Below are 27090 nucleotides of genomic sequence, written 5' to 3'. Positions count from 1 at the left end.
ATACAATTATCTATTTAGGTAAAAAATATTGTAATAATTTTAATCCATCTTAGTTTGTATTTGACATCGAAAAATAAATATATACAGGGAAAATTTTAAATCGGCATCACTGTTTAGGATTGTGTTAGAAAAATTCTGCCATTGTGACACAGCAAAAGCATTATGAAGAAATGATGACCAAAGACTTTGTATTTCATGCAACAATTACTAGTGAAATAAGTTGCTTTTTAAAAAAAACGCTATTTTTAATTTTCCTGTTACACAACAGAACTGGAAAAATCATGTTTCGTCTCAGAGTCTTCCTAAAGAAATAGTTCATTTATCTGTTTATCAGCTTTTTTCACTTTTTTAATTCCATTTCTGTGGCAGATGCTCATGTCATTTCTCCCAAGTCACGTATATGCCTTATATGCATTTAAATGCACTGCATTTTGTCATTGACTGAGACCCTGATTCAGGAAAGCATTACTATCGAGCATAGTAATTCAATGTGTCTTTAACTTGAAAACTGAAGTCAGCGAGACTTAAAATGTGCTGAAGTGCTGTCCTCAATACAGGCATAAGTATGTGCTCATGTACTCCCTGGGAAAAGGACCTAAATTTGCTAAGGGAAAAGAAATATATTATGTGCTTTTGACATTTCTGTAACAGGAGAATGCTTAAATCTTTTTGAGAAGCTTTAGATAGTGAACTCATGCTGAATATTTTCAATTTTAGTTTTATAATAAGTGCATTAGGGGATAGTTTGAGACTCTTGCCGAGTGGTTAAAACCTTTGACTGGAGAACCAGGAATTGCTCAGGTCTCTATCCAGATTGGTCCCTGTCTCAATGAATTATCTTGGGCGTTCCTCTCTGCCTCGATTTCCCCATATCTAAAAGCAGGTTGTAATTCAGAGTGATCTTGTAAGGATTAATCAATTGTAGCCAAATTATGTTCACTTAGATGCAATTTCCAACTGTATTTGCACTAAGCCAGAGATACTGGATGAATCTGACTTTGAGTAGCTTTGCTATTGATTTCAAATGAAGTAGGCACAAGCCAAATGTTTGTAAAGCACTTAAAGATGTTCTTTATAAGGCACAAATTCAGGCAAAACTCCCATTAGACTCAAAGCAGGATGTTAAAAATGTTTTCATTACTGTTGTGCTCTCGAAGTCCACAAGCACCAGGGAAGCTTTGCACATGCAGAGAGGGCCTGGCTGGTGATACTGGGCTCCTGTACATGTGCAAAGAGCCAGCTCTGATGCGCTGGAAACCCAATGTGTCAGAGCAGCCTCAGTTAATTAAGTTTGCTGGGGCACAGAAATGAATGCACTCCACCAGAATAGTGCCACGTGTTGCACCGTCCCCACGCTGAAAAACGGTGGCAGGGCACTTTGATCTAAAGCTCCTGGAACGACCTTTAGTTTAAAGCACCCCGCTGCCATTTTTCAGGGCTGGGGACGCTGATACACGTGACACTCAGGCGCCTTTAATTAACGCAGTTCACTAATTAAAGCACCCCCCCCCCCCCCAACACACACCTCCTGGAGCACTTTAAAACTGCCCATTGTCTTCCCCAGAAATCGAACCAGACTCCCCGGTGGGATTTCTATGGTAGGATCCGAGACTGGAGAATATATATCATTCCCCGTTGAAGCTTGCAGCAGAGCTCTAGCTGAAAATTAAAATTAGCCCAAAACTGTACTCCATTTCCATGGTCCTTCCCCCATCCCTCAGTTGAAGGCTGAGAAGCCAGGATCAGCATGGATGAAGGCAGAAAGTTCTGGCCTCTAACAGGACTCTAAGCCTGCAGGGTTTGTAGGAAGGGCCTGTTCATGCGAGGGGAGAGAAACTCATCCCAGCATTAAATGGGGGGAATCTTAGGGAGAAAAGAGTCTTTTGGAGATAAGTTACACTTTTGACCTCTCCTATTTTATTATTGGCTATATCTTTTGCCTTGCTGCCTATGTACAATGATTTGGGAAAACCTAGACTTAGAAAAGTAAGATTTTTTTTTTTTTTGGTCTATTCTTTAATTTCTTACATACATTTTGCAACCATCGATCCTGTGGATCATGGTGTACCTGGAAGAGGTCCGTGTGCCCATCACACCAAGACCTTAAGTGCGTATGCCTAAGCAAGAGCACGGAGGAGTGGAGGCTGCCCTAGTCCGACCATCCTCCCTTTAGACTCCCGAGACTGAGTCCAGATGTTCAGTGCCTCGATGGCTATAACTTCTGCATGAGAGCAACGGATTAGAGCTGCTGCCGACTGTGGGCACGTTTTTGTCATGGTGATGTCTCTTGGCCTTTCTCCACCCAGGAGTACCCACAAGGCAGTGGGGGCTAGGGTTTTGAGGCACCCCATACTCGCCTTGCTCTGGAGGTTGCAACACGGTGGTAATTTATAGGAGCTACCCCAGCAAGAAGCCCCACCACGTTGCCACCGGGCCCTCCAGTCGGTGCAGTTTACGGTTGTACCCAGGACCATACATCTAATCATCTTTTAATGGGATAGACCACAATTGTAACTGTATGAGCTTTGTAACCACAAATTTAATCTCTTGTTTCATAAACTTGGCTTCTGCTCTTCAGCTTCACCTTGCTGCATGATATCCCTTTTAGCAAAGATCATGGTTGAGCATGCTGGAAGTTACCATATTTCAAATATGTATTTAAATTAATTGTTTTTAATAGTGAGGCCAACTTGTCCTTTAATTTCAGGACTCGGAGTAATTTATGAAGTGCTGACAGGTTAAGGGGGAGTAAAGAGCAGAAGTTCACAGTAGAAACAAGTCATTCACCACCTACCTTCATTATTTTTTAGCCTTCATACATAGAAGCTTGAGAACGTGGTCACAGCTGTACAACAATTAGGTTTTCAGGTTTCAGTGAAGGTGGTTAAAAATCATAATTTCATGAAAATACATTTCTCCAATAATATTACCTTTATGTACAATAGCTGGATTCAGGGAGTTCTTTAGAAGAAAACAATTTGAGTTGCAATATATGAATGAAAACTCAAGGGCCTAGTATAACACAATGGTAAAATTAAAGATTCCACTAATGCAAAACTTTCCAGGATGGATTTGTTGACATCACCACATTTTTTTTTTTTTGTCAAAAATATGTTTAAACCAAATATGATGCACCAGTTGTGGGGCTTTTTTTTTTTTTAACAGCACTAAGTTTGACCACATGAGTAATCATGTTTTACAAGGTCTCCTTTTTCTGTCTACAAAACATCATTCTTGAACAGAAAATGTTTTGGCACTGAAAACCGGCACTTAAATGCATGCTTTGAAAGATGTGTGTTTTAAAGACATGGTGTAAATATAATGTAGTTTATGCCATTTCCTTTAAAGCTGTTTATATTGGTATTTTGACAAACATGATTCTTTGGGAATGGGAGTGGGAAAACCCCTGTAGAAGTTTTAATTTCTTACAGATAGAAAATCAAATTCTGTTCCCAGTGAAAGCATTGTAAATTGAGAACAAAATCCATCTGAAGTCAATGAAATCACTGCAGATTTGTACCACCGGTAGAATTTGCTCCGGAGTTTAATTTTCTCCTTTGCTTTCTATTGATACGTGTTTTGTCTCCCAAGATATTTTGTTCATCTCATATTGCACTGTTAAAACATATTTGAAATTCTCTGTGAAAGTGTGGACTGGAGGAGATTGATACAGCTGAATCATGACCATGCTCCGTTTTTGCTTTATATTAACATTCAACAAGTTACTGTCTCACCGGCCCCTCCTCTCTTGTATTAACTGTAGTCATTAATTGATTGAGGTACATATCAGTAAGCAGCCATACACATAAGCACATGCATTTACACTTCATTTCTGCAGGACATGCTAATAATACATGAGTAACCTATTGATGCCTCTTTATGGGAAGTTATGGAATTACTAAGTAATTATTGATGGAGCATTTGTTGTATAAAATCTGGAGAACTCTACTTTTATAACAAAGACTATTTTTTTAAAAAAGCTAATAAACCTAGATTGAATTGTATGATGTGATAGTACATATTTTAACATGTGAATGCAGGTGGTAATAGTCCACTTGGAAGTAAGGCAATGCATCTTTAGCTGAGAAGTTTTTACAACACAGCTTGTTGACCCAGGAATCTGTCATTGGATTTGTAAGAGTTGGCTATATCCAGTGCTTTGTAATGGTTGAGTAAGGAAGTTAGCAATACAAACAATGCTGGTGGTTCTTTTGGGGCGTTCTGTTCTCTCAAGTTTGCAAGAGAGCTAGGAGCCTGGCTGAACGCCGCTGACACCTACCAGTCTTTCCACTGACATCAGACCTTTGGTCAGTGTAACGGGATTACTTTTGAGACGGTTTTCTAACAGAACTTTCGTATATGTGACCACAGATGACCTGTGCATCTGACCTGTGAAAAGTAGCTTAATTTTTTTCTGTGCCTCAGTTGGCCTATCTGTAAAATAGGCATAATAATACTACACCAGGGTATTAGGAGGCTATATTCCTAAAGTTTGTAGTCTGATGAAATCATTGCCTGAAAGTGCAGTATAAACTATTCACCTTTTCTCCCAATCTTAATAATGACTAACCTAATTTCTCCCTAAATTTCATTAAAAAACAATAAACTTGGATGAGTTCTTGTTGAAGGTATTTCCCTTCCTCCGCACCTCAGTTTAGTGTTCAATATTTAAAGCTAGTGGAAATGACAGTCTCTCCGGAGAGGACTTGGTTCTCACCACCCTTGAGGGTTTCTTCCCATCACTTTGCCCTCATTGGGGTAGATGGTAGTACTCAAGCTGCTTTTACTGACATGAGAGGGAGCAAAAGCACGCTTTAAGAAAGCCTGCTGGGGAGACGGGACTTTGGGAAGTTAGAGCCCTTCCCCAGCGTGCAGAGGGTTGGGAAATACCAGGTGAGGGAGTTGCATTAGTTGTATTTGCTTGCTCATAGTAACTAATTTTTTATTTAATTTTTTTTTTGCATGATGCCAATTTGAAAATTTGTTCTTGTTTAAACATCCTTGTTAATTATGGCTGGCTTCTTGCTTCTGGGTCATCGGCTAACAAGTTATTTGTAATTAAAAAAAAAAAAGAAAAGGTTGACTAATATTTATCTGGCAAGTGCCATTATAGTTGCACATCAGATTCAGGTTGTCTGTTATCTTTTGGTTTTCTAATTGTTCTTCTGCCACTTGAACTCATGATAGCTGCATAAGGACATGGTTGTGCTTATGCCTATGGGACCGACAACCACCTTGTACAAAAATAAGATGAACAAGAACAGGTACTGTGACAGCAGAGCCAGATCTACTGCGTATTATGCAGCAAGGAAGTAAGTGGCTGAAATAAGGAAAGGAGGTGGCAAGACACAAGTATTAGAGAAACAGAATAAAAAGAGAGAAAGACAGGGGACTGCAGTAGTCAGATGGAGAGGAGGAGAAAGCCAGGACTTGAAAGTAGCATCTCAGACATCCTTTTTGTTTTGCAGTTAACTGAAAAAATAAGCATTGCCCTGAACATGATTTTGAATTGATGTAAAACAGGATGGAATCCTTCTCTGTTTGGGGGCTTATTTAATCCCCTGATTCCTGCGTTCAGGTTTGCCTGTGGAGACTTTCACCTATAAAAAAAATGATAAAAGCACATTTTTAAGAGGCAAAAGAAGGCAATTAAAACACTGGATAACGTGGACCATGAATGTAATTGTATTATCGTTGCATCTGCTACATGTACATGGTGGCGTTCCAGAGGAGAATGTTTCTTAAGCTCATTTGATGCAGTATGTTGAGTTTATTGCATAGCATCTGGTTGTGAGTTTTGTCTCCACTTCCTTCCATCCCCTGCATGATCCTTCCTCCTTCCATCCCATTTCTCCCATGGTTTCAGTGGAGTTGAAGCCACACTGCTGTCCTGCAGAACATGTTACGATTGTTTGTAAGTATCTCTTTTTTAAAAATGCAAGAAAATGGCAACCCACGAAAATGATTGAGTGCAAATTTAAGCTTTTGATCCTAGAAAATTCAATAAGCAGAGGTGCCAAAATGTTTGCATTCATTTTGGAAGCTGTTCCTCTTGGTTTCAGATGTTCGACATTGGGTCTTTCAAAGAGTTTAAACAATTCTGCATTATTAGACAGTACTGTTCATCATAAGGCTGATGGATTTGGCAGTTAAGAAATGCTTGAACCTGCTTATTCAAAAATTCTGCGCCCCCACAGTCCCAGTTCAGTATTGTGGGACCTGCTGGTCCTTCCAGTTTGAGCGGATGTCCAGTAAGCAACTTCTTGACTGAGTGAAATGCAACTTTGAGAATTGCTTGGTGTTTATTCTACTTTGTTCTTATTTCAAGCAAAGCCAAACCAGCTCCACAGATTTCGCCTAGTAAATCCATGGGAGGAGAGTTCTGTGTTGCTGCCGTCTTTGGATCGTCGAGATCCTGGTTTGCAAATAATCCAGGGATAAAAAGAGAAAAAGGTTTGTATGTTAGGAAATGCTAAGTTTGGTTCTTTGCATGTAACTTGGATTTAAAAAATATATATTTTATGACTGAGTTTAAGCTGCTTATACTGGACTTGTTTGACAAAAAGCTATTTTCTTAGTATTTATGGTAGATAGTTGGACCTTGTAGCCGATCTCAGCGCTGTTAGTGCTGTGCTGGTTTAGGGAATATGCATTGGTGTTGGCTTTATTGTGGCAACAGCAGACATGACATTGAACTTGACAGCAAGTAGTTTCACAGCCTAATAACGGCCTCTTTTCAAGGCTGCTGTTGCCTGTCAAAAAATGGACTAGTAGGTGATTGATTGATTGATTGATTGAATCTGCCATCCTGGTGAATGGCAAGGTAATTGCTCTGTAACAAGGCATAATGAGGTGTGAACACCTGTGCACCCTCTGAATCTACATGAACTAGGTATCATGCTTAATGTGACGTAAGTGGTACCTTTAATATTGAGATCGGTGGGAGATGGCATATGGCTTATTCTAGCCGCGTGATTTCAATAGCATTTGCCACGGCATGTCTTTAAGTCATTTGACTCTCTTTTCCGAACGGTTCCTGTGTCTGCCTGTTTAGTTCATGAATTAATTTTGCAATAGGATATTGACTGTCAAATTTCTGGAAATCTTTACAAACCAGCGGTGTCGGGGTCATATTATTCGAAGGCTTCACGTTAGCTGGGATCAATTGACAATAACTTGAAAATTACACAATAAATCAGTTATTTTTCTGTAGCGCTGAAATGACCACAAAGGCACTTGTGAGTCTGTTCAGTCTCAGCATGCCTCTGCCCCTTGGCTTGGGAAAGACTCTGCTGGCGTGTTGGAGAGAGATCCACATATTAAGTGATTTTTGCTTTAGCCGTGTTGGTCTAAGGACACAGGCAGACAAGGTTCTTTGGGTAAATCTGATATCTTTTATTAGACCGACTGACATAGTTGGAAAAATTCTTCTTTGCAAGCTTTTGGGTACAAATACCTCTGGCTTTTTTACTGTTCGTTGCATCCAGGAAGAGCACAGACCAACTGCAGACGCTTCCTCAGTCTGACGAAGGGTGCCTGTACCTGAAAGCTTACAAAGAAGAATTTTCCAACTATTTGAGTTGGTCTAATAAAAGATATGATATAGCCAATGAACCTTGTCTGTCACATTTTAAGTAACATTTGTTTTCAGAAGTACCTGCAAAAACATGAACTTGGCCATTTGTAACCCCTCAAACACATGACACTGGCAGTGCCTGACCACCCAAACCCACTCCATTCTGGGATATAGTTTTCAAAGCCATAGATGGGAGATGTAAACGCCAGGGAAGAAACAAGCATGCTCTGTGCTTTTCTTCTCAACCTCTCCAGCCTTTCCCTTCATGATATTAATGGTTACTCTGTACCACAAATTCATAAAGAAGGCAAATCATTTTTTTTAAAATGCAGCAAATCTACTGGAACTATAAATGTTTCCTATAATTGTACTCTGCTATTGTAATAATAAATGTTTTCTATGTCTTGTTTTGAACAGATCAATCAAAGCAATTTGTAGTAGAATCACTGTATATTATCAGCTGTTACGGGACCCTGGTGGAGCATGTCTTGGAACCACGTCCGCTCAGCACTGCTCCAAAGATCAGCGATGATACTCCTTTGGAAATGATGACTTGCCCAAGAGCCAGCTGGACACTGGTTAGGTAGCTCATCTCCTGGAATTTTGTTCTGCTTTTTGTCCTTGCGCTTAATTCAGACCATTATCTTGTAAAGTGCTGAGCTATTCTTGGAGGGCATGAATGAGCTGTGACATCAGCCCTTATTGACTTCAGTAAGAACGGAGGATGCATGCTAACGTCCAGGTAGTGTGGAGCGCCCATCAGGGCTGTAACCTTGCTAAGCACCAAATTCACGTCTTTGGGAATCCAGTGCTAAACTCCCGTAGACTTCGTTAACACCAGGACTTCTAAAGAGCATAAAACTTCCACTCCCCTCTCTTAACAAACACATTTTATGCACAAATTTAAAGTTAGCAGTTGATGCGTGTGGGAATCCATATATATTGGTGATTTAAAATAATCAAACAATAAGTTCGCTTATTTTCAATACTAAAATAAGGCTACCCTTGTTAAGGCAATGCTGAAGTGTTGCACTGAAATATGTGACTGGAGCCTGTGACATGGAGTAAGACATCCTATAAGTAGCTGAAGGCGGCATCTTATCAAGGATTGCAGAAGAAATTGCTCCTGACTTGTGGAATAAAACAAACAGAAATTGATGAGAAGATATTGTCCGTCCTTTTGACATTTTAAAATATTTTTCCATCGATTTTTGTAGGCTCCGATATTCTTTAGTGCTACTCATTCCTGGACTGGACTAATCAATACTTGATTTACCAAGCTATTTAGGAGTGGCCAACCCTAATTAAAATTACAACACAGTCTTCAAGACTATTATTGTTGAAAAGAGCAGGTTGTAATGGAATTGCAAATTCTAATTGGATCAATAGTCCATAACTTTACACAGCACTATTTCACAGTTTTGTAAATGCCCTATTTCCTTCGCAGAACGGTAGCAACAACGGTATAACAAAGGTGCCCGGGTTCTGTTGCGTTTAATATGAAACGGCACTAGCACAACATACAGTAGTTCTAACATTCATTTACTAACGTATTCTGAATTGCCTTGACTGCTTTTTGTGTTCAGTATACAATGAACGGAGAAAAGGTCTTGTCCCTTCTTCACCATCCCTGTGAATTGGTCACACTTTTCAACTGACTGTGTTTGTATTTCAGCGTATGAACAAGCTTATTTAAATAATTATAAACATTGTACAAGCTTGTCTAAATAATTGTATGTGATGACACAGGCACTGATTTACATTCTCTGTAATAGCTTAAATATTAATAGTCTTGTGTTTTTTCCCCAGAACTCCTCAGTGGAATGAACTGCAACCACCATTTAATGCAAACCACCCATTGCTCCTAGCTGCAGATGCAGTACAGTACTATCAGTATCTGCTCGCTGGCTGTAAGTAGCTAAGAACTTGGTCTTGTTTTTTTGGTGTGAATTGAATTTAAAATAGTAATTTCCAAAAACAATTTCTTAACTTACAATCTTAAAACAAGATACATTGGTTACCAGGGCCTTTTCTTAGGACCATTTTGCAAATACCAGTGACTATAGGTTTTGTATTCTCCAAAGCATGAATGAAATGGGGAGAAAATTTGGAGTCTTCCCAAGATGAAAGCTGTAGCCAATACATTTTAGAAATGTAGTGGCGGTGATTGTGTTGACATTTCTATTCCGAATTCTTGTTCTAATAAAAATAGGCATTTAATACCCAGCCTTAAAAAATTGCTGCAGGTTAAAACGTGGCATAAAAACTGAGGTTCATATGAGAGAGTTTTTAGTGGAAAATAGGTAGGTGATCTGGTCCTCAGTTGTTGTTGTGTTTTTGGGGTTTTGTTTTTTTTTTAAAGAGGCTGGAAAAGGCTAGTGCAGGGGTTGGCAGCATTTTTGGCTGGAGTGCCAAAATCACCCTAACCTCCACCCACGCCTATATTTAGCGTGTCAGAGATAGCGGAGCTGCAAGGGGCCCAATCCTCATTGCTGGCAGTGGCTGCACACATGCCTCTAAATGGTCTGCGCTGCCCCAGCCCCTTCCCCGCGTGCTGCAAGCTGCGTGTGCACCCACCGCTGCCACGGAGCCGGTGCCGGGGCTCCAGAGCCCGCCCAGCTGTAGCAGGTGGCTGGAAGGCTGCAAACAGCGGTGGCGGGCTCTGCAGCCCTGGTACTGGCTCCATGGTGGCAGCAGCTGCACTCGTAGCTCTGGGCAGATGGTGGGGGAGAAGCCAGGGTTGCACTGCCCCAGGCCCCTTCCTGGCCATGCACCCAGAGGTGCACCCACAGTTGCTGCAGCCACGGAAATGATGCCGGGCCTGTGGGGCCCAATGCCCCTGTTTGCAGGCTCCCGGCTGGGCTCCAGGCAGCGTCTGGCAGAAGCTGCCCAAAGTCCAGGTCAGCTGTGGCATGCCGAGGAAAATGGCCTCACATACCATGCTCTGGCACGCATACCTGGGGGCTACCGATCCCTGGGCTAGTGGGTTTTTTATTATTTTTTAATTGTTGGCTTTTTTAGAATTAAATTTTGCATGTAATTTTGTAGCCCGAGTTTCTGATACAGACTAATGACTTCCAATTGAGTCTTTAAAATGCCTGCATATTTTAAAATGTAAGTTGAATTTTTACTTATTTTGCTTCTCTACATAGGAGCCAGGTGTACGTTTTCATATGTCTGAAGGTTTAAATTTGTCTTGTTGGGCTTTAATATGTGGGATAAATAACCCGGCACATAAAAGATTGCAAAGTAGAATTCACACTTGTCTTGTACTGCACGCCAAAAATGATGCTCAGAAAAAATAACAATAAATCAGAGTTGATCATTAGAAAATACAGTTTGAAAGAAGGCGCAACATCTGGAGAGGGTAACATGTCTCCATAATAATGCCTCTTCATATATACTGCTTCTCCTCCTTAATTGTGAATGTTTGTTTCCAAGCAGTATTAGTTATGGTCCGTTTGAGCTCAGAAGGCCCATGAAGTTAGCATGGCTCAGGCACGCCAACTTCTTTAGCTGGGCAACATGCAAGGGAGTGATTTTCAGCTTCCTGGAGGGAGGAATGAGGAGAGGACCTAAGGTGTCTTGCTGTGGCTGCAGAAGCATGAGTTTCAGCTGGGTGAAGCCAGAGGGGAAGTCAAGAAAAGCTTTGCAGCGGCACCATCTTGGACTGGAAGGAGTTGGTGCAGCAGGAGATTGCTGGGAACATACCGGTGGTTTCAGCATGGGATCACTATCAGAAAGCAGCTTCCAAGTGTATTCAACGATAGAGTAATAAGTATGGTTTCATGTCGCCTGGAGTCCAGACAGTAAGAAGTGTCAAGCCAAGCCAGGTATTGCAACTGAGACTCATCTCATGCCACCAGATTTTCAGGGTCCTCTCATTTCTTTCCTCCTCTCTTGTATTCACTTCCCCACGTGAATCAGATCCTTGCTGGTAATTCACATTGTCAGCATTTTTCCTTTTCCCCTGGAATTTGTCATTGCTAGGATCTTGGACACCAGGATTTTGGAGGCTGCTTCTTTCTGGAAGCCTTTTCAGGGATGTCTGGCCGGTGCGGGATCTATCCACCTCGTTATGAGGGAGCAAATCTGTATTGCGCTGTCAGTTTAGGAACATTGCATACGCTTTCTTTTCCTTTGGATAATACAAAACGGGAAGAATGTGACAATGGGGAAACAGCGCATCTCAAAGCAGACCCTCTGCTTAATGGACAGGGTAGATGAAGCTAGCATATTACGTGGCTCTAGTCATTAAAAATGCAGAAAGTGAATGTCTGGGTCACAAGATTGTGAGTCTAAAACATAACTAATGAAACCTGCTGTAAGAGCCAAATTAGATGTATTCCCTCTACCTGGCCAGCTGGTGCATGCATCCTGGAAGCCAGAATATGGGTGAGGCCTACAGGGGTAGAGAATATTTTCTCTCTTTAATTCTTGGCTGGGATAATACTCACAAAGCTCTATTCATTTTTAAATGCTATATATCCTAGGCTGTACTCTGTGTTGTATTTTCTACATGCGTTAGTCTTCCGTATTTCAGAGGAACTTATTTTAATTCTGATGCTTCAAACAGCGTTGCAGCCATACAGATCTTTCCCCCTCGTGTCTAGCCTTAAAAATCAGCCCCGAAGGATGGTTGTGGGATTTTCATTTGTTTTCCTTGGATCTGTGAATCGAGTGGCACAGACAGCGAGCACACTTAGCAGAGTATAATTATGGGAAGAAAACAATGCTGCGAATGGAAATAGTAAAGAAGCTGTCCGTCCTGGGAAGAAGAGGAGGAGAGGATGGTGAACTACCTCATAATCCACAAAGAAAACAAATCAAATGCAGGGCGATAAACAGAATTGTAGCTGTATTATACAGAAAAACCTTCATAAGTGTAAGTCTTGTGTTTTTCTTGGTGCCTCATAAACACAGACCTTCACTTTTCTTACAAATATAGTACCTCTCTATTTAGTGTCCGTTTTCCCGATGGGCAGAGGGGTGGCACAAGCCCCAGGCTTGTGAAAAATAGGGCACACGTGAAACGTAAGCAGTACCGAAATGTTGGGCTTGCTCTTTATATAGGAGCAGGTTTCCCCTGAATTAAGAAAGACTGACTTATTTCAGAGAGGTTTTCCTGAAGTCACGGTGGGATTCTGCTACACGAAGGCCTCGCTGGCGAAGCAGAGAGATTGTGTTGGTAATTTCTGCACATAATTTATGGGCGAAAACTGAAAAAGTACAGGCTATAATCTAATATTTCTATAACCCAGGCAGTAGAGTAGATGCATTAATCCAATCCAGGATTGCGATAGCAGACTCGCTCCTGTATATGGTCTGCTGCAGCAGACGTCTTTGGAATTATCTGCTGAAGGTTGCTATGGCGAAGATGACTCAGCTGTAAATTAGTGCTGCTTTTGCAAGAGCAGAAAACAATATAAAACCTTTTCGCGGCCCAAAGAGATTACATTGAAAATGACTTCATAGCAGACCAAAAATACTAATGAACACGGCACACGAATTTGAGGTCTGTTAGCTTGGATTCGTCTGCTTTACAGATTCAAGGAAATAGAGTTAGAGTTTATGGGTTTTGTTTCAAATTAAAGAAAATAGGCAAATGGGATTCTTTCCCCAGCTCCCATGAAAGATGTGCAGTTGGAAATTTCAGACGCAAGCCACGCGAACGTGGGTGCCTAGATTTGGCCACTGGTCTTTCAGAGTCGCTCCTCTTTCACAACCCTGTCAATACAGATGGTTGTAGAAGTGCGATTCCTTTAGGAGTAGTCTGCCTAAGTGTTGTGCGGCAGGACAGAAAAATAGAAGGCAGAAAAACAGGTGGAAGCTGCAAAAAAAACCCAGTGCGTTAGCTGCCGGGTTTCAGTGACTGGATCTTCTGTTTTTGTGCGATAGAAGCAGGCTTCTTGCTGGAATTTCAGTCTTTGCAAAGTGTCCAGTTTAAATGCATTGGTTTGTATTTGAGACAACAGAGCACTATTGGGTGCATATTGGTTGCTGTGTAATATTTGTGAGATTAAATGCGGAGAGAGGTCGGTATTTTCAAATGTCCGTGTCTGTAATTACCGGTAGGTACTCGGGTCCATATACAAGCATCCGTATACATATTTTGAAGTGGGTAGTACCCCCAGTGAAGTCAATATGAGCTGTGCATGTTCTTTGTTAGGAAAAATCAGGTCATTTGGTTAGGTAACTAAATGTGGAAGTTGACTTTCTAACTCTGGTGGTATATTTCTACCTCCAGTAGCCAGTTGGGGCGAATAGTCTCAGTGCAAGTTCGAATAACTACTTCTCTGCAGTCTGATCATGCTGCCGTTCATTTGTTCCACCTTCGATACCCTGAGTTCTTCATGTTCTGCATCCCTGCATGCCTTGGTTATTAGAGCAAAAAGTACACAAGGGCCTTATGTCCTGAAATGAAGAAAAGGCAACACCATTGCCCTGTAGTCATATAAATTACACCAGTTGTTTTGCTGGAATTAGTGTTTGGAAGAAAGAGCCTCATTTGCATTGTAAATCTTTTTTTAAATACTGTTTTCTTGTGCTATCAATAGCGAACGTGTCTAGATAAGACAGAAGGGAAAGCGGTGTCCCAAGACATGCGTCTTTCATGGGGCAAAAAGAGTAGTGTATCTGTAGTCCTCTTCTGCATAGATCTTGCTCTGTAGTGCTTTGAAGGTTAATGCTGTGTGCAATTATTTAAAAATGATCTATCCAGACTTTCAGAAGTACTTGGCACCCAGTGGTTTCTGTAGGGTGCAATAGGGACTGCCTTCTACTGGGCACTTTTGAAAACTTGGTCACTGTTAACCTTCACTTGCAATTTCCAGTTGGAGTTGAATTGTTAATTGAGGCCAGACCTCCCCTTTTCCGTGGGCTCTGCTCATTTGTAGGTGCCTCTTTCGTCCTCATTGGAAACAGTTGTTTGCATTGCACGCATGCATGCATGTATGTATTGCACATTGCATGCACTTCTTTCAGCGCATTTTCAGAGCCACAGAAAACTGATTGCTGACTTCAAGTCATTTTATACGGAACAGTTATCTGTATGTGCTTTTTAGTGTCCAGTAAAATTAGGTGCAACGTGTACCTATGGTCAGAACGCAATTCTTTCTGTAAGTATATAAATGCACAGGACCAGATTTATTCCAGGTACTGAATTCAGGGATGAATGTGCTCCTAAAAAAGCTATACCAGATTGCTTCCTGAACTCAGAGCACCCTTTTAAAGAAAGAAAAGAAAATAGCATTACGCAGTGTGTTACTACTTTGGAGAGATCTTCCTAAGAACTAGTGATCTTGGTGCATTATCAGTTACTTTACTGCATAGATTCATAGATATTAGGGTCGGGAGGGACCTCAGCAGATCATTGAGTCCTGCCCCGGGCAGGGAAGAGTGTGTTCCTGCCCGGGACATGCTTCCCTGCTTAATACCTTTTGTACCCGTGCGCCTTTTGTTAATCCGCGAAAGTTGCATAAAATCCAGAATAGCATTTGCACTATTTGAGTCGCACTAAGCTTTTCAAATCAAGTTTTAATGCAGATAAAAGGAAATAGCGTAGAATGATATAGCTAATTTCAGAAGTTTAGAAAATGAAAAAAAAATCGAGGGTTTCAAAACAATCTATAAAACAGACTAAAAGTCGACTCCTTTTCTGAATTTTGTTCCTTATGCCTGCATCTTCAGTGGTGTTATCCTTAGTTTTTGAGGCTAGGTTACTAAAAAGCCACAGCAAATAGATTCCATTAAACAAAACAGGATTCACAATGCAGGGGGGGAAAAAACACCTGTTCACTTTTTCCTCAGGAAATACGCGCTAAAATGGAATTATCTGGCTCTGCTTACCTGCAGTAATGTAATGGGTTGACATTAGCTATAGCCTCTGGTTTGATGTACTCTCACTTCCGTAAGTAAGTTTAATTGCCAGCAAATGGCTAAATGGGAGTTTAGGGTGAATTCTACAGCTGTCTGCCACGTTAGTAGTAAAAGGAGTTCTGGCGCCATTTCAGGGTCACTATTTGTATCTGTCTATCAGAGGTAGAATACAGCAGTTTCTCTCAGTTTCAGGCTTCTGTATAGCATTTCTGCCAATTGTTCGGTTCCATTAAGTGTACGGGAGGAAATAAAAGCCTGAATGACCAAGTCACAAGGGGGTATGGATAGACCCTTTCTTTGTCCACACTCAGAACATTGCATTAGGTCTCATTATCCATTTATAATAAGTGACCTTTGCCCTCCGGGTCATTGAAAAATACTCAATGTGCTTTTCTAACACAGGGTACCTCTATCAGCAGACAGCCGGAACAATGAAACGTCTGGCAGTCTGGTTGAAGGGGTATACTTTGCAGGTTTTCCTAAATATGCAGTTTGATGCCAAAGCACAATAGTAAAATCTTCTTTAATCTTTGGGAAGTTCAAAGTAGGCCAATAATGTATTGGTTGGGGCATGGCAGGAGAACCGTTTTGTTTTAATAAATACTGGATTTATTTTTGCATAACTCAGCTAGTAACTATCTTGTAAAAAGGATTTTCAAGTTATAAGCTGTGAATGTAAGGAAGTAACAAGGAGCTATTGTCTGAGAAAATGTTTCATAGAACAAGTGTCCAAGACCTTTATCCCAAGGGCATTTGCAAGGGGATTGGCACAGCTGTTTGATTGCTTTGAGGTCATCTGTGACATCTGCTGCAAAAACCTGGATGCCTGGTAAGCGTTACACATTTACCTGAGCGCTCCAATGGTGAATGATCTGGACCACTTACGTTTTAACACTTACATCACGACTTGCACTTTATATTCAGAACCTACTGGCCTACAGAAACATCGGTATCCTTTGGATAATTACTGCAGTTGCCTGGAGTAGAAATACCAAAGGACAAAGCATCTTCTTAGTTTTGTGATGGAGCAAATTTCAAGTCTTAAGGTACCCAAAGACCCCACTCAGAATTAGGGTCTTTTTGTGCTAGGTACTGTAAAAAACACCAAAGCCAGTCTGTGGCCCAAGGAGTTTACATAATAAATAGGGACCTACCAAAATCATATTGGAAGTGTGCTGCGCAGCGGCTCCTTTAATCTTGTTTGTTTTGCTGTGCGCACCCCTGCCTCTGATTGGCGAGAGGCCCCGCCACCTGCTGCTGATGGGCCCGGACGCAAAACCTGCAATTTTTAATATGCTGCATTTTTTTTGCCTCCCGCTGCTGGTTGGCCAAGGGGCCCTGACGGCGCTGCTGCTTGCTGCTGAATGCCCGGCAGGCAAAAACTGTGGCATATTTAAAACTAAGGTCCCTAATAGTACAGGATTATTTGCAGAGAGCTGTCTAAACTCCTAAGAACAAGCTGCTATGATGAGATACAGTACTTCCAGTCAGTTGTTAAGGACGAGATACAGTACTTCCAGGGTTTGATCAGAGGAAGGTAGAGTTGGAAGGGATCTCACAAGGTTGTCATCTAATCTAGCCCCTTGCTCAAGGCAGGATCATCCATGACTAACAATCCCAGTCAAGCGTCTTTCTAATCTGCTCTTGAAAATGTCCAAGGACGGCGATTCTGGTTTCTCTAGGTAGACTCTCCCAATGTTTGACCTCCCTTATAGTCAGAAAGCTCCTCCTAATCTGCAAACTAAATTCCTTGGCTGCAGCTTGAAGCCATTGTTCCTAGTTTTGTCCCCTACAGCCACAGAGAAAAGCCCGTCTCCACCCCCTCTAAAACTGCCCTTCAGGTATTTAAATACTGTTCTCAATTTCTTCCTCGGTCTTTTCTTCTCTAGACTAAATAATTTTAGTTCTTTCAGCCTTTCCTTATAAGTCATGCCTCCAAGGCCCCTAATCATTTTATTTATTTATTTATTTTGCTCTGTGCTGGACCTTTTCCAAACTGTCCGCATCCTTCTTGAAGTATGGGACCCAAAACTGGACACAATACTCCAGGTATGGCCTCACCAGTGCTGAGTGGCATGGAAGAATCACTTCCCTTGATTTGCAAGTAACATTCCTGTTAATATAACTGTAGCAGGCTGGCTGGCCAAGGCTTGCAGCAGGCTACACGTTCCAGGCTGGAGGAGTCTGCGGGTCTGTGGGGTCTACAGCAAGCTGCTGGCAGTCAGGAGGGAGAGGGTGCTTGGCTAGTGGCAGCACAACCGAGCCAAGGACTCTCCCCGTTTCTCTCTCAACCCCCTGGCTCCTCTCTCTCAGAGCCTTTAACTTCCTGTGACCAGGTAATCGTCCTCTGTGGCTGGTCCAGTTCTCCTAGGCAGCCTGCAATCACTCCTGACTGCCTACAGCTGGCTGCATTCCCCCCTGCCACCCCCACAAACCTGCAGACTCCTCCAGCCAGCTTGTTACAGCAACCCAGTATGCTGTTGGCTTTCGTTGATAAAAAAGAAAAAAGAGTACCCTGTTGACTCGTATACAGCTTATAGCCTACTGTAACCCAGGTCCCTCAATCATCTTTGTTCTCTAAGCAGTAGTTGCTTCCACTAACTATGTTTAGTTGGTCCTATAGAAGTTAACACCCCAGAAAATCCTTGCTTCAGGAATTAAGATGCTGGTAGTAAGCAAAAGCTATTTAAGTTTGCTTTTTACTTCCCTACCATTAATTACCATAGTTGCAATGAGGAACGTCTCTTGGCTTATTTTCTAACCAATAGTTTTATTTCCAGTACTGTAAATTGAAGCTTTAAGTGTTGGATTAACTTAAACTGTACTTCCATTTTGTGATATGGGTAAAGAGATTTACCCAGCCAACCACTAGCTCCTTGCATTATGTATTTGCATGGATACAGGAGCTTGTACACTGCATGTGGTTCTCTGATGATCAGTAATTTCCTACACAAAATCGGGTTTAATAGCCTGCCCTATCTGTTGATAATCCTACAGTAAATTTTACCAAAATTGAAACTAACATCTATTTTTTTTTTAAAAAGGATGAGATACAGTACTTCCAGTGGTTGACATATCTAGGTTAATGCATTTAAGAACAAGGCTGGAAATGAGCACCTTTAAACAAGCAAAGTTGAACTTTAAGGCTAACTACAATCAAAAAGATAAAGGCTGAATGTGTTCAATCTTTGCAGGTTAGCCTAAGCTACGTAGGTTGAACTGATAAGCAAGTGACCAGACATTCACTTTTGATTCCAGGAATGCAGCCACATGCCTGCAGAGGCCCACGCCAGAAGCCAGGGGGCACTAGAGCACATCTTCTTGCTCAGCTGGAGCAGATAGCTTGGCCCGAGGCTAGCCTGCCCACCCTGCAAGGGGGAGTTTGTGGGGGACGTGCAAAGCATCCTGGGATGCTGGGTGACTGTGAGTTAACTTGAATCTGGAGGAGATCTGGGAGAAAAGTTCAATAAACTGATTTAACCTTCATCAGTTAAATCTGATACTATACCCATCCAGGTTTATCTTCAACTGGTTTCAGCCATTTTGAAAGCAGTTTATGTGCACTGAACTCCTGTTGTGTTATAGAGTTGAACCAGTTTCCGATCACTTATACCAGTTTAGGTGTCATTTCTGTTCCTAGCCTGAAAATTGGTCGTCTCTTGTATGTAGATGCTTATAGTTTCTCTCCTTTTGCCATTGTCAGGGTACCTTCAAATTCCAAGCAGCAGCTCATCAAGACAATTTTATGGAGCGGACCTGCAGTTGTCAGAAGCAGACCTATGACAAGAATTAATATATTAACTCGTATGCAGCACTCTTTGACAAATTGCTTACTAAATACATCAAAATTGATTGGACATTCTGTGTTTAAATTGACAAATGACTGCATTAGGGGAAGGAGGGAAATCCATTAATTACAGCTGCCCTCAAACATAGGAAATGTAATCATATAAATATAGATTTTGTTAAAACAAAAATCTCTGCTTTATTGTAGTGTTGCTGGTAAGTGTACTTGCACCTCTTTGCTATTAAATCTCTAATAGGAGGTTTTAAAGGCAGTTCTTAGCAATTGACTTAAATAATCAAAAGACCATTTCTGTTGTGTTAAAAGGAATGATGCACTGCTTCCTTATCCCGCTATGAGCACTTCTGAAAAATGTATTTCTCTCTTAGGAAGGGTGATGGGCGAGTGGCATCATAGCAGCTTGTTCATTAATTGTTTTCCCAAATAATATTTAATTCATGTGCCTTAACCCTAGGATTTGAAGATCTAGAACGCCGCTTCCTCCAGATCAAGGTGGGGATCCCCGATCCTTTCTATCCTCCAGTGATGGACACTAGGGGTGTGCGAAACAGGCCGTATTTGATTTGCATTCAGATTCGGCCCAAATCGGGGATGGTGATTCGATTTGTTGATTCAGATCACTGTCCCCAATTCGATTCAGCCAAATCGAAAATCTGAAGATTCAATGCTGATTCGGAGAATCAGTGATTCAGCCGTAGACACAGCTTTAAATGTTTTTTTTCTATATACCTTGAGGTACCAGGTGTGGCTCGTGAATACTGCGATGCTGGGGCAGATGGAGTGTCCCAGAGGAGCGGTGGGGGGAGTGGTCCTCCCCACATGCTCGCAGTGAACCCGGAAGTACTTCCGGTCCACTTGTGGGTCTGCCAGGGAGCGTGCCGGGGGGGGGGTCCCCTCACGCCCCCTGGCTTGGTGATTGGCCGTGGGGGGACCCTGGGTGCCTCCCCAGACCCGGAGGCACCAGTTGCGAAGCTGGGGGGAAATGGGGGGGCCCCCTGGTACGCTCCCCAGCAGACCCAGAAGTGGACTGGAAGTGCTTCTGGGCCACTTCCAGGTCTGCTGCTGAGCACGCTGGGGAGCCCCCCGCACTCCTGTGGGATGCTTCATGCGCCCCACCGTCGCAGTGTTGACGAGCTGCCTGGCAGCTTGAGTTATGCAGAAAAAACATTTAAAGTGGTGTCTATGTCCGAATCACCGAATTTGTCCAAATCTCTCTGCATCGATTTGGAGAGTTCAGATTCGACTGGGAGAGATTAAAGGGTCTCCTGATTCGATTTGGATTCAGAGATTTGGCCACTGAATTGGGCCAAATCTCTGCCAAATCAAATCGAAGCTTCGCACAGCCCTAATGGATAGGTTTTTGTCTATGTGTACGCTGTAGTGATTTGTATTTAAGGTATGCCTCAAGACAGAATTCGGTTTGTGAGCCTGAAGCAGCACCATTAAAACATTAAGGCCCATGCTTACTTCTGACACAGACTTTGGCCCTTGTAATACATCCTTATTTGTCTGTGGGCCAAATGTTGTGCATATTTTGCATTTTCCTTGTAGTGCCTTTCATCAAGGGATTCCATATCTGACATGCTAAGTGCTCGCTAACTGTTGTCTTTAAAAGGGAAGGGTTGCTGCTGCTTAACTGTTTAGTTGAGCTAATTGATAACACAATCTGTGCATGTAGTCTGAAGGGCCTATGGCCTCATGTTTGTATTACCTACTCCCTCTGCAAGTTAAACACCATGGGCAAGATTTTTGTCTCTGAGCAGCATTCCAGACCTTTATTGCCTATTTTACACTCCTTTCACACATTCCACTGATGACAGTGGGAAAGCTACACACGCAACTAGTGTATATTATGCACTAGAGAATAATAGGTAGAATGGCAGAGGGGAATAGTTAGAGAGACTGGGATGGAGAATTTTGCCTTTTAAGGGACTTTTTCTCTTTCAAATATTGTTTTTTCTATTTTTAATTAAATCTGGTGAATCACAATATCATGAGAGAAAGATAAACATTCATATAGTATTTTGTAACACTATTAACATGCTTTATGACAAATCGTAAGCAATGCCTTTACAGGATTTTCAACAGGCCATTGTTTCAGTGGAGGCTTATTGTGTGATTTTTTGGGGGAGGGTTTTGTGTGTGTGTGTGTGTGTGTGTGTGTGTGTTGGTTATATTTATATTGAACACTGTATATGAAGATGTGCTGTATGGACAATGAAGATCTCAGCTTTATGAATGATGAGTAACCACAGGCATAATCTTTACAAAACACATACTTATCTTTTATAGCAAATGGCTCTTCCAAGATCATAAAGCTTAGTTAAGCCCAGGCGTCTAGGTACTACTTTAAAAGTAATACATGTAACCATCCTCACACCAGAGTCAATTCTCGGGGGACTGTTTTACAAGTGCAAAGTTTTGCCCATCTCCGTGTGTTTAGTCTCGGTTCACTCTACAGTTATAACAATTTTGTAGATCCTCTGGCTACTTGCAGAGTTTCAAAGGGAGCTCTCTTTTCTCGAAGCTTGTCAGCTGTGCTCTGCGTCCCTTCACTATAAGTAAGGACTGCCCACAAAATTGTGACAAATCAGAAATCGCAGGTTTAATAGTCACAATTTTGGAAAGTGATCCACAGCTTGGATTTGCAACAGCTATGCAGTATGCACAATGGATGAGAAATCAAAGCAGTTCAGAGCTGAGTATTGTGGAAGGTGGCTCGGAGATTTTTTTTTAATGAATGAAGTGCTGATGAAGGCCAAAGCAGCAATTTTGTAAAACAAAGAACCCGATTTGTTGCTACATTTGAATGACCCTTTCAATCATGCCTTTCCCACTTGTTTCACCAGGGGTGTTCCAGCTAACTTTTTGGCAGGTGCCCCAGGAAACTGCTTGAGGGTAGAAAGTTGCATTACATCAGGATTTTGGCATTTGTACAAACATCGTTAAACAGCTTGGATGGCACCAACTAGATGTAAGCTCATCATCAAAGAAGGAAGTTAAATATTAATGTTGTCTAAATTCACCAGTTGTTGCTGCTGTGTTTGCTGTGAAAGTCTCCAGAAAATGGTATTGCCTTTTCTTGAGCTCATACTTCATTTCATTCTTTAGTTATATAATGCAAAATGTACTTTTCAAGATGACTGGTGTAAGTACCACTCAATATACAACAAATTGTCTTTCCAAAGACTACCCTTACCTCTCTGAGGATCTGAATGGTTAATCAGAAGTCATTGAAAAGTTGTGGTCCTTATTTAATACATTTATGTGTCTCTTCTAAATTTGAAAAGTGTGTTTTACAAAGGATGGTTCAGCTAAGAACATTAGGGAGATCATTTTAAAGAATGACTCTCCATTTTGGGCAGTCAGTATATGGGCTGCCCTGTAATACAGACAAGTAGTAGTAGAAATAGTCCACCTGATGAGGATAAATACATTCTGATAATTAAAAACAATATTAAGAAAAAGGCTTTTTCTGAAAATATCTTTCAGTGTTGTTTAGTGGGATTAGAGCAATTTCAAGACGCCGTTTGCTATTTTGTTTTTCCGCTTTTCTTTTAAGACCACAAGGGTGTTTTTTACTTTACATCTATGTTTTTTAATTTCCAAATTAAACACACGTATCAGAAAATTGATATCGTTTTTTGGCTTTGGTAGGTTTTAGACCTTCTGTAAGAGTTGATAACAGCATACTGAGCATTTTCCTGATTATAACCGAACTTTCTTTTAAGCAGTGGGAGATTAAAGAAGAGCCTCTGCCCACAGGTATAATACTTTGTTATTCTTTCTTGGCTGCTGGCTCCTCCTTATCTCTACTGCAACATTTATTTTTATCGCAGTGGTATGTAAGCATTAGTCATGATCACGTTTCTCTCCTCCTCCACTTTATCCTAATCATCCCTTTTATAGGTGTTACAGACAGCACCTGGCTCTGTAGTAAAAACTAATGATCCTAGTACAAAGTAGCCGGATAACTCTCAATGCTTTTCCCCAGCCAGCAGAGTTTACCTGCGGTGGTGTCCCTGTCAAAGGAGCAAGTGGCTTTAGTTGCATGGGGAGAGGTCACTCGGTTTTCATTTGCCTTCTTAACATGGCGGCTTCCATTTTGAAGCTCATCATAATTTCTTCTTGCCCCTAATATGTTCAGTTTCTGAACCTGATGACTTTTCCAATTATTGTGTTTCTTTGTATAGTTTATTGTATAAAACCTGGTCTTCCTTCTCCGTGCCGCAGGTATGTTTTTCTGCTCCGTTTTTGCCCATCAGTTTTGCCTTCTCCGGGATGCTGATCATGTGCAGAATAGGCACTGGAGATCCTCAGTGTTGGTGGTGGAGGAGAGACTTCCCAATTTCCCTAGCTTTAGTGTATCTTAATTTGAAAACAGAGTGACTGGGGACTCTACCCTTTGTGTTTCCTTTTGAAGTGGCAGGAGAAGGTAAAAGGGATTTACCATGCTATTTTTTACAATATATGATTCTGCTTGGCATTTCATTCTAAGATAATCCTGGATCCCATGCAGTCTGTTTGAAGGGAGTTATTTTTAATTATGTAGTCGGTGTTTTAAGTGCTTTAGTAAAATTATTTGAAGCACTTTTACAATTTTGCTTCATTTACCACTTTTTTATTTTAATTGATTTTCTGTTTTCAAGGTACGGGGAGATGTAGCTGGCTGTGCTAGTCTGAAGTCAAGTACGAGGCAGGGTAGATTTGCATTTTCACTTTTCAAGACAGTTGTCCACAAATATGCTATTGAGATATTTGCTGGATTTCACCATGATATCGATCACAAGTAATGAGAAATACTGCTTGGTATATAGTTATTTTTATAAAATTGGGATTTTCATATTTCTTCAGTAACCATGAAGACGAGAACTTCTGGGGTTTGACTTAGCTGTTGGCAAGACAAAAAGCAAAAGTAAGTTTCCTTAAGAGGACAGCCTGCTGCTTTTCACTTTTACTAAAGAGTGGTTAAGTGAAGCCAATTTGATTCCCTTGCTGAGTATAGGACTGAATGGGATAAATGGAAACACGGCAGATGTCACTTCGTAGAGGATCTCTGTTATTCCAGCTGAGCTATCTGGCAGATCTTTAGGACCGGAGCATTCAATATGTTTAGCCACAATCAATATTTGTGTAATACAGTAAAGCTGGATAAAAAAAAAAAAGCATCAGGAGATGCGTTGAATTCTGCAACTTTAAGTAAAATGTACAGGAAGTATGTGAAGAAGTAATTGGGGCAAGATAGATATACATGATCATACACATACCCACAGCAGAGTGTAGTAAATATTTGCTCATCCCAGCCTACCTTTCAATTGCTAAATGCTGGAAACAGCACTGAGCATAAGAATTAAAATACTTTCAGATGTGTACAAACAACAATAATGAACAAGAGCACATGCTGAAACATTTCTTTCCATTCTGACGTGGTCATCTGGAACTTCTTAGAGCGGGGTCCATCGACACTAAGGGGTCAGTTTTCAAAGCAGTGTACAGGGATTTAGCCGCGCGACTCCTATTGACGTTAATGGGAGTCAAACGGTTAAATCCCCACACACTGCTTTGAAAATTTACTACTAAGCCTCTTGACTTCTCACTACATACTTTGATTGTAACAGTAATCCATGGTTAACATAATTTTCCCGACAATAATGTCAAACATACTTTTGAAGTCAGTGAATTATAGAAATAGTTACCTCTTCCATAATTCTTTAAAGATGGCCATCAGACGGATTTCACAGTAGGTCCTTGCAGTTGAAATCATTCCTTAATACAGGAAAGAATTTATTTATTGCTTATTGGTACAGAACTGATAGCTGCTGCACACCCTAAATACCTAAGAGTCTAGTTGCACAGCAATGCAGTGCTTGCACGGAGCAAGCGGTGCAGTCGTCTCTAGCTCTGCCTCCAACGCGCTTAGCTTCCTTTTACAAGCATTCAGAAAAGGAAGCTGGAGTCAGGCATAATAAGCATGTACCTGCCTTGGCACATCGAGAGAAACAGTGAAGCCTGATTACATAATCAGTTACTTTTATGGGAAAAATGCCAGCGTGGCCGACTATCAGACTAATGGAATATAAAGAACCACTGAAAATATAGTTATCAAAGCTCCTGAGAATTTCACTACTACTTACGCTGCTTCCAATTTTAAATAGTCCCTTTCCATTATAAACTCTGCTCCCTAGTAAAATTTGATTGATATATTAATAATGAAATAGATAAATCTGCAAGCCAAGGGGAATATCCAGTCCTCATTTCACATTGAAGTGTAGCAGCCAGGGAGCCAACAATTACAGTTGTCAGACAGGATGGGGAACACATATTCACCAGAACTATGCTATAAGAATTGATGAAACAGCTACTGAGATTTAACTCTGTGACAAACATTCGTTGTACTAAGTTACCTGGGAATATAGTATGTGAACCTAAAAAAAAAAAAAATCCAACCTCTTGAGTTCAACAGGAAGCAACATTAAACGGACTTATACCGAGACTGTTGATTTCTCTTCATTATGCATAATGTGATATAACGAATGTGTCAGCAGCAGCAATAATAAAATTGCCAGAACTGTTTATTTTCATCCTAAAAGTTTAACTTGTGAGTCAGGCCGACCAGGTGTCTGATGACTCCTCCTGTATTTGGTCATTTTAGATATAACGGAAACTGCAAAGAAAAGTTATCAAAAGTAGATGCTTGCACATGACTTGTATTTGAAATCATGGCCCATGTTCAGTTTGTGCACACATTTCTCGTTGTCATCAAATGAATTTGCATACGGACCAAGGTTTGGCCTTTAGAAGTCAGTTAGGAATCATTGTTTCTGTGTCTTAGCCAGATTTTAGAAGTGCATTGTTCAGAGCTGTAAATTGTGTGTGTATTCAGGTGAAATAATAGAAAACTTTTATGTAGGATTTTTCTGAAAAATCGGTAGTCATTTTTTGATTCTCCAACCCTCTCTGCTTATTTTGGACACACCTATGTTGCAAGGCAAACAGTGCCATGAAAAATTAACGTCTAACTCCTTGTTGAATTGAATTGGAGTTATCTTGCATCTTTGTAAATCCTGTATGCTTATCTTTAAATGAAAAAAAATTTTTTTTGTTCTAAATTTAGAAAAAACAGGGAAAATTAGCAATTTAGTATTTAAAAAATATTATCATAAGTGCACAATTGGAGTGTATTTAAAATGCACAATTAAAATATTTAAGTATTTAAGATACACAATTAGTGTATTTAAGAAACTCCCTATGCTTGAAGAAGGGTGACTGAGCCTGAATGCTTGCTAACAGCTTTTTTCCAAATACTCATGTGGTCTAATAAAAGATATCGCATCTACTCAAAGAACCTTGCCTGCCGACGTCCTTAGACCAACATGGCTACAACCAAAAACCCAGCACAATTAAAGTGTAATTCTTTTTGTTTGAACACATTTCAGCTGTTGAAATATGACAGTTTATAATATTTGATTGAGTAAACATTTGTGGTATGCCTCCGTATTTATCATATGATTAGCCCATCTGTGAACAAAAGTGCTGTTCTACTGATTCCAGTATTTGATTGCCGTGTAATTTGCATATTTACCTAAATACTGCCCACACGCCAAAAGCGTCTGTGCAAACGTTGACATGATTTGCATTTTTATGTGCAGACTAGAAATCATGGCTTTTTTAGCCACGAAGTCTTTCTTACTTTCAAGTGGAACTTACACAGCTTTTAGCTGCCTTACAGGCAAAAAACATATTCCACCCGACACAGCAACCACAAAGCCAGCAAGACACGTTGATACCTTAGACATCTGCTTCCACCTCGGCTCTGTTCTGGACCAATTCC

At 41.0% G+C, this 27090-nt stretch overlaps 1 protein-coding gene across 2 annotated transcripts in view; it reads left to right on the top strand.

Moving 5' to 3' along the window:
• The window catches only part of BCAS3 (BCAS3, microtubule associated cell migration factor), a 447594-nt gene that overhangs the window by 180102 nt on the left and 240402 nt on the right, over nucleotides 1–27090 (top strand). For both annotated transcript variants that reach the window (XM_025210099.1, XM_025210105.1), the window contains exons 18-20: nucleotides 6329–6453; nucleotides 7994–8159; nucleotides 9386–9486. In XM_025210099.1, coding sequence (XP_025065884.1) covers nucleotides 6329–6453; nucleotides 7994–8159; nucleotides 9386–9486 — 392 coding nt within the window. The remainder of the gene's footprint in view (nucleotides 1–6328; nucleotides 6454–7993; nucleotides 8160–9385; nucleotides 9487–27090) is intronic.

The sequence above is a fragment of the Alligator sinensis genome, unplaced genomic scaffold (assembly GCF_000455745.1).
Source record: "Alligator sinensis unplaced genomic scaffold, ASM45574v1 scaffold118_1, whole genome shotgun sequence".
Classification (NCBI taxonomy): domain Eukaryota; kingdom Metazoa; phylum Chordata; order Crocodylia; family Alligatoridae; genus Alligator; species Alligator sinensis.
This window is presented reverse-complemented; position numbering and strand designations above follow the sequence as displayed.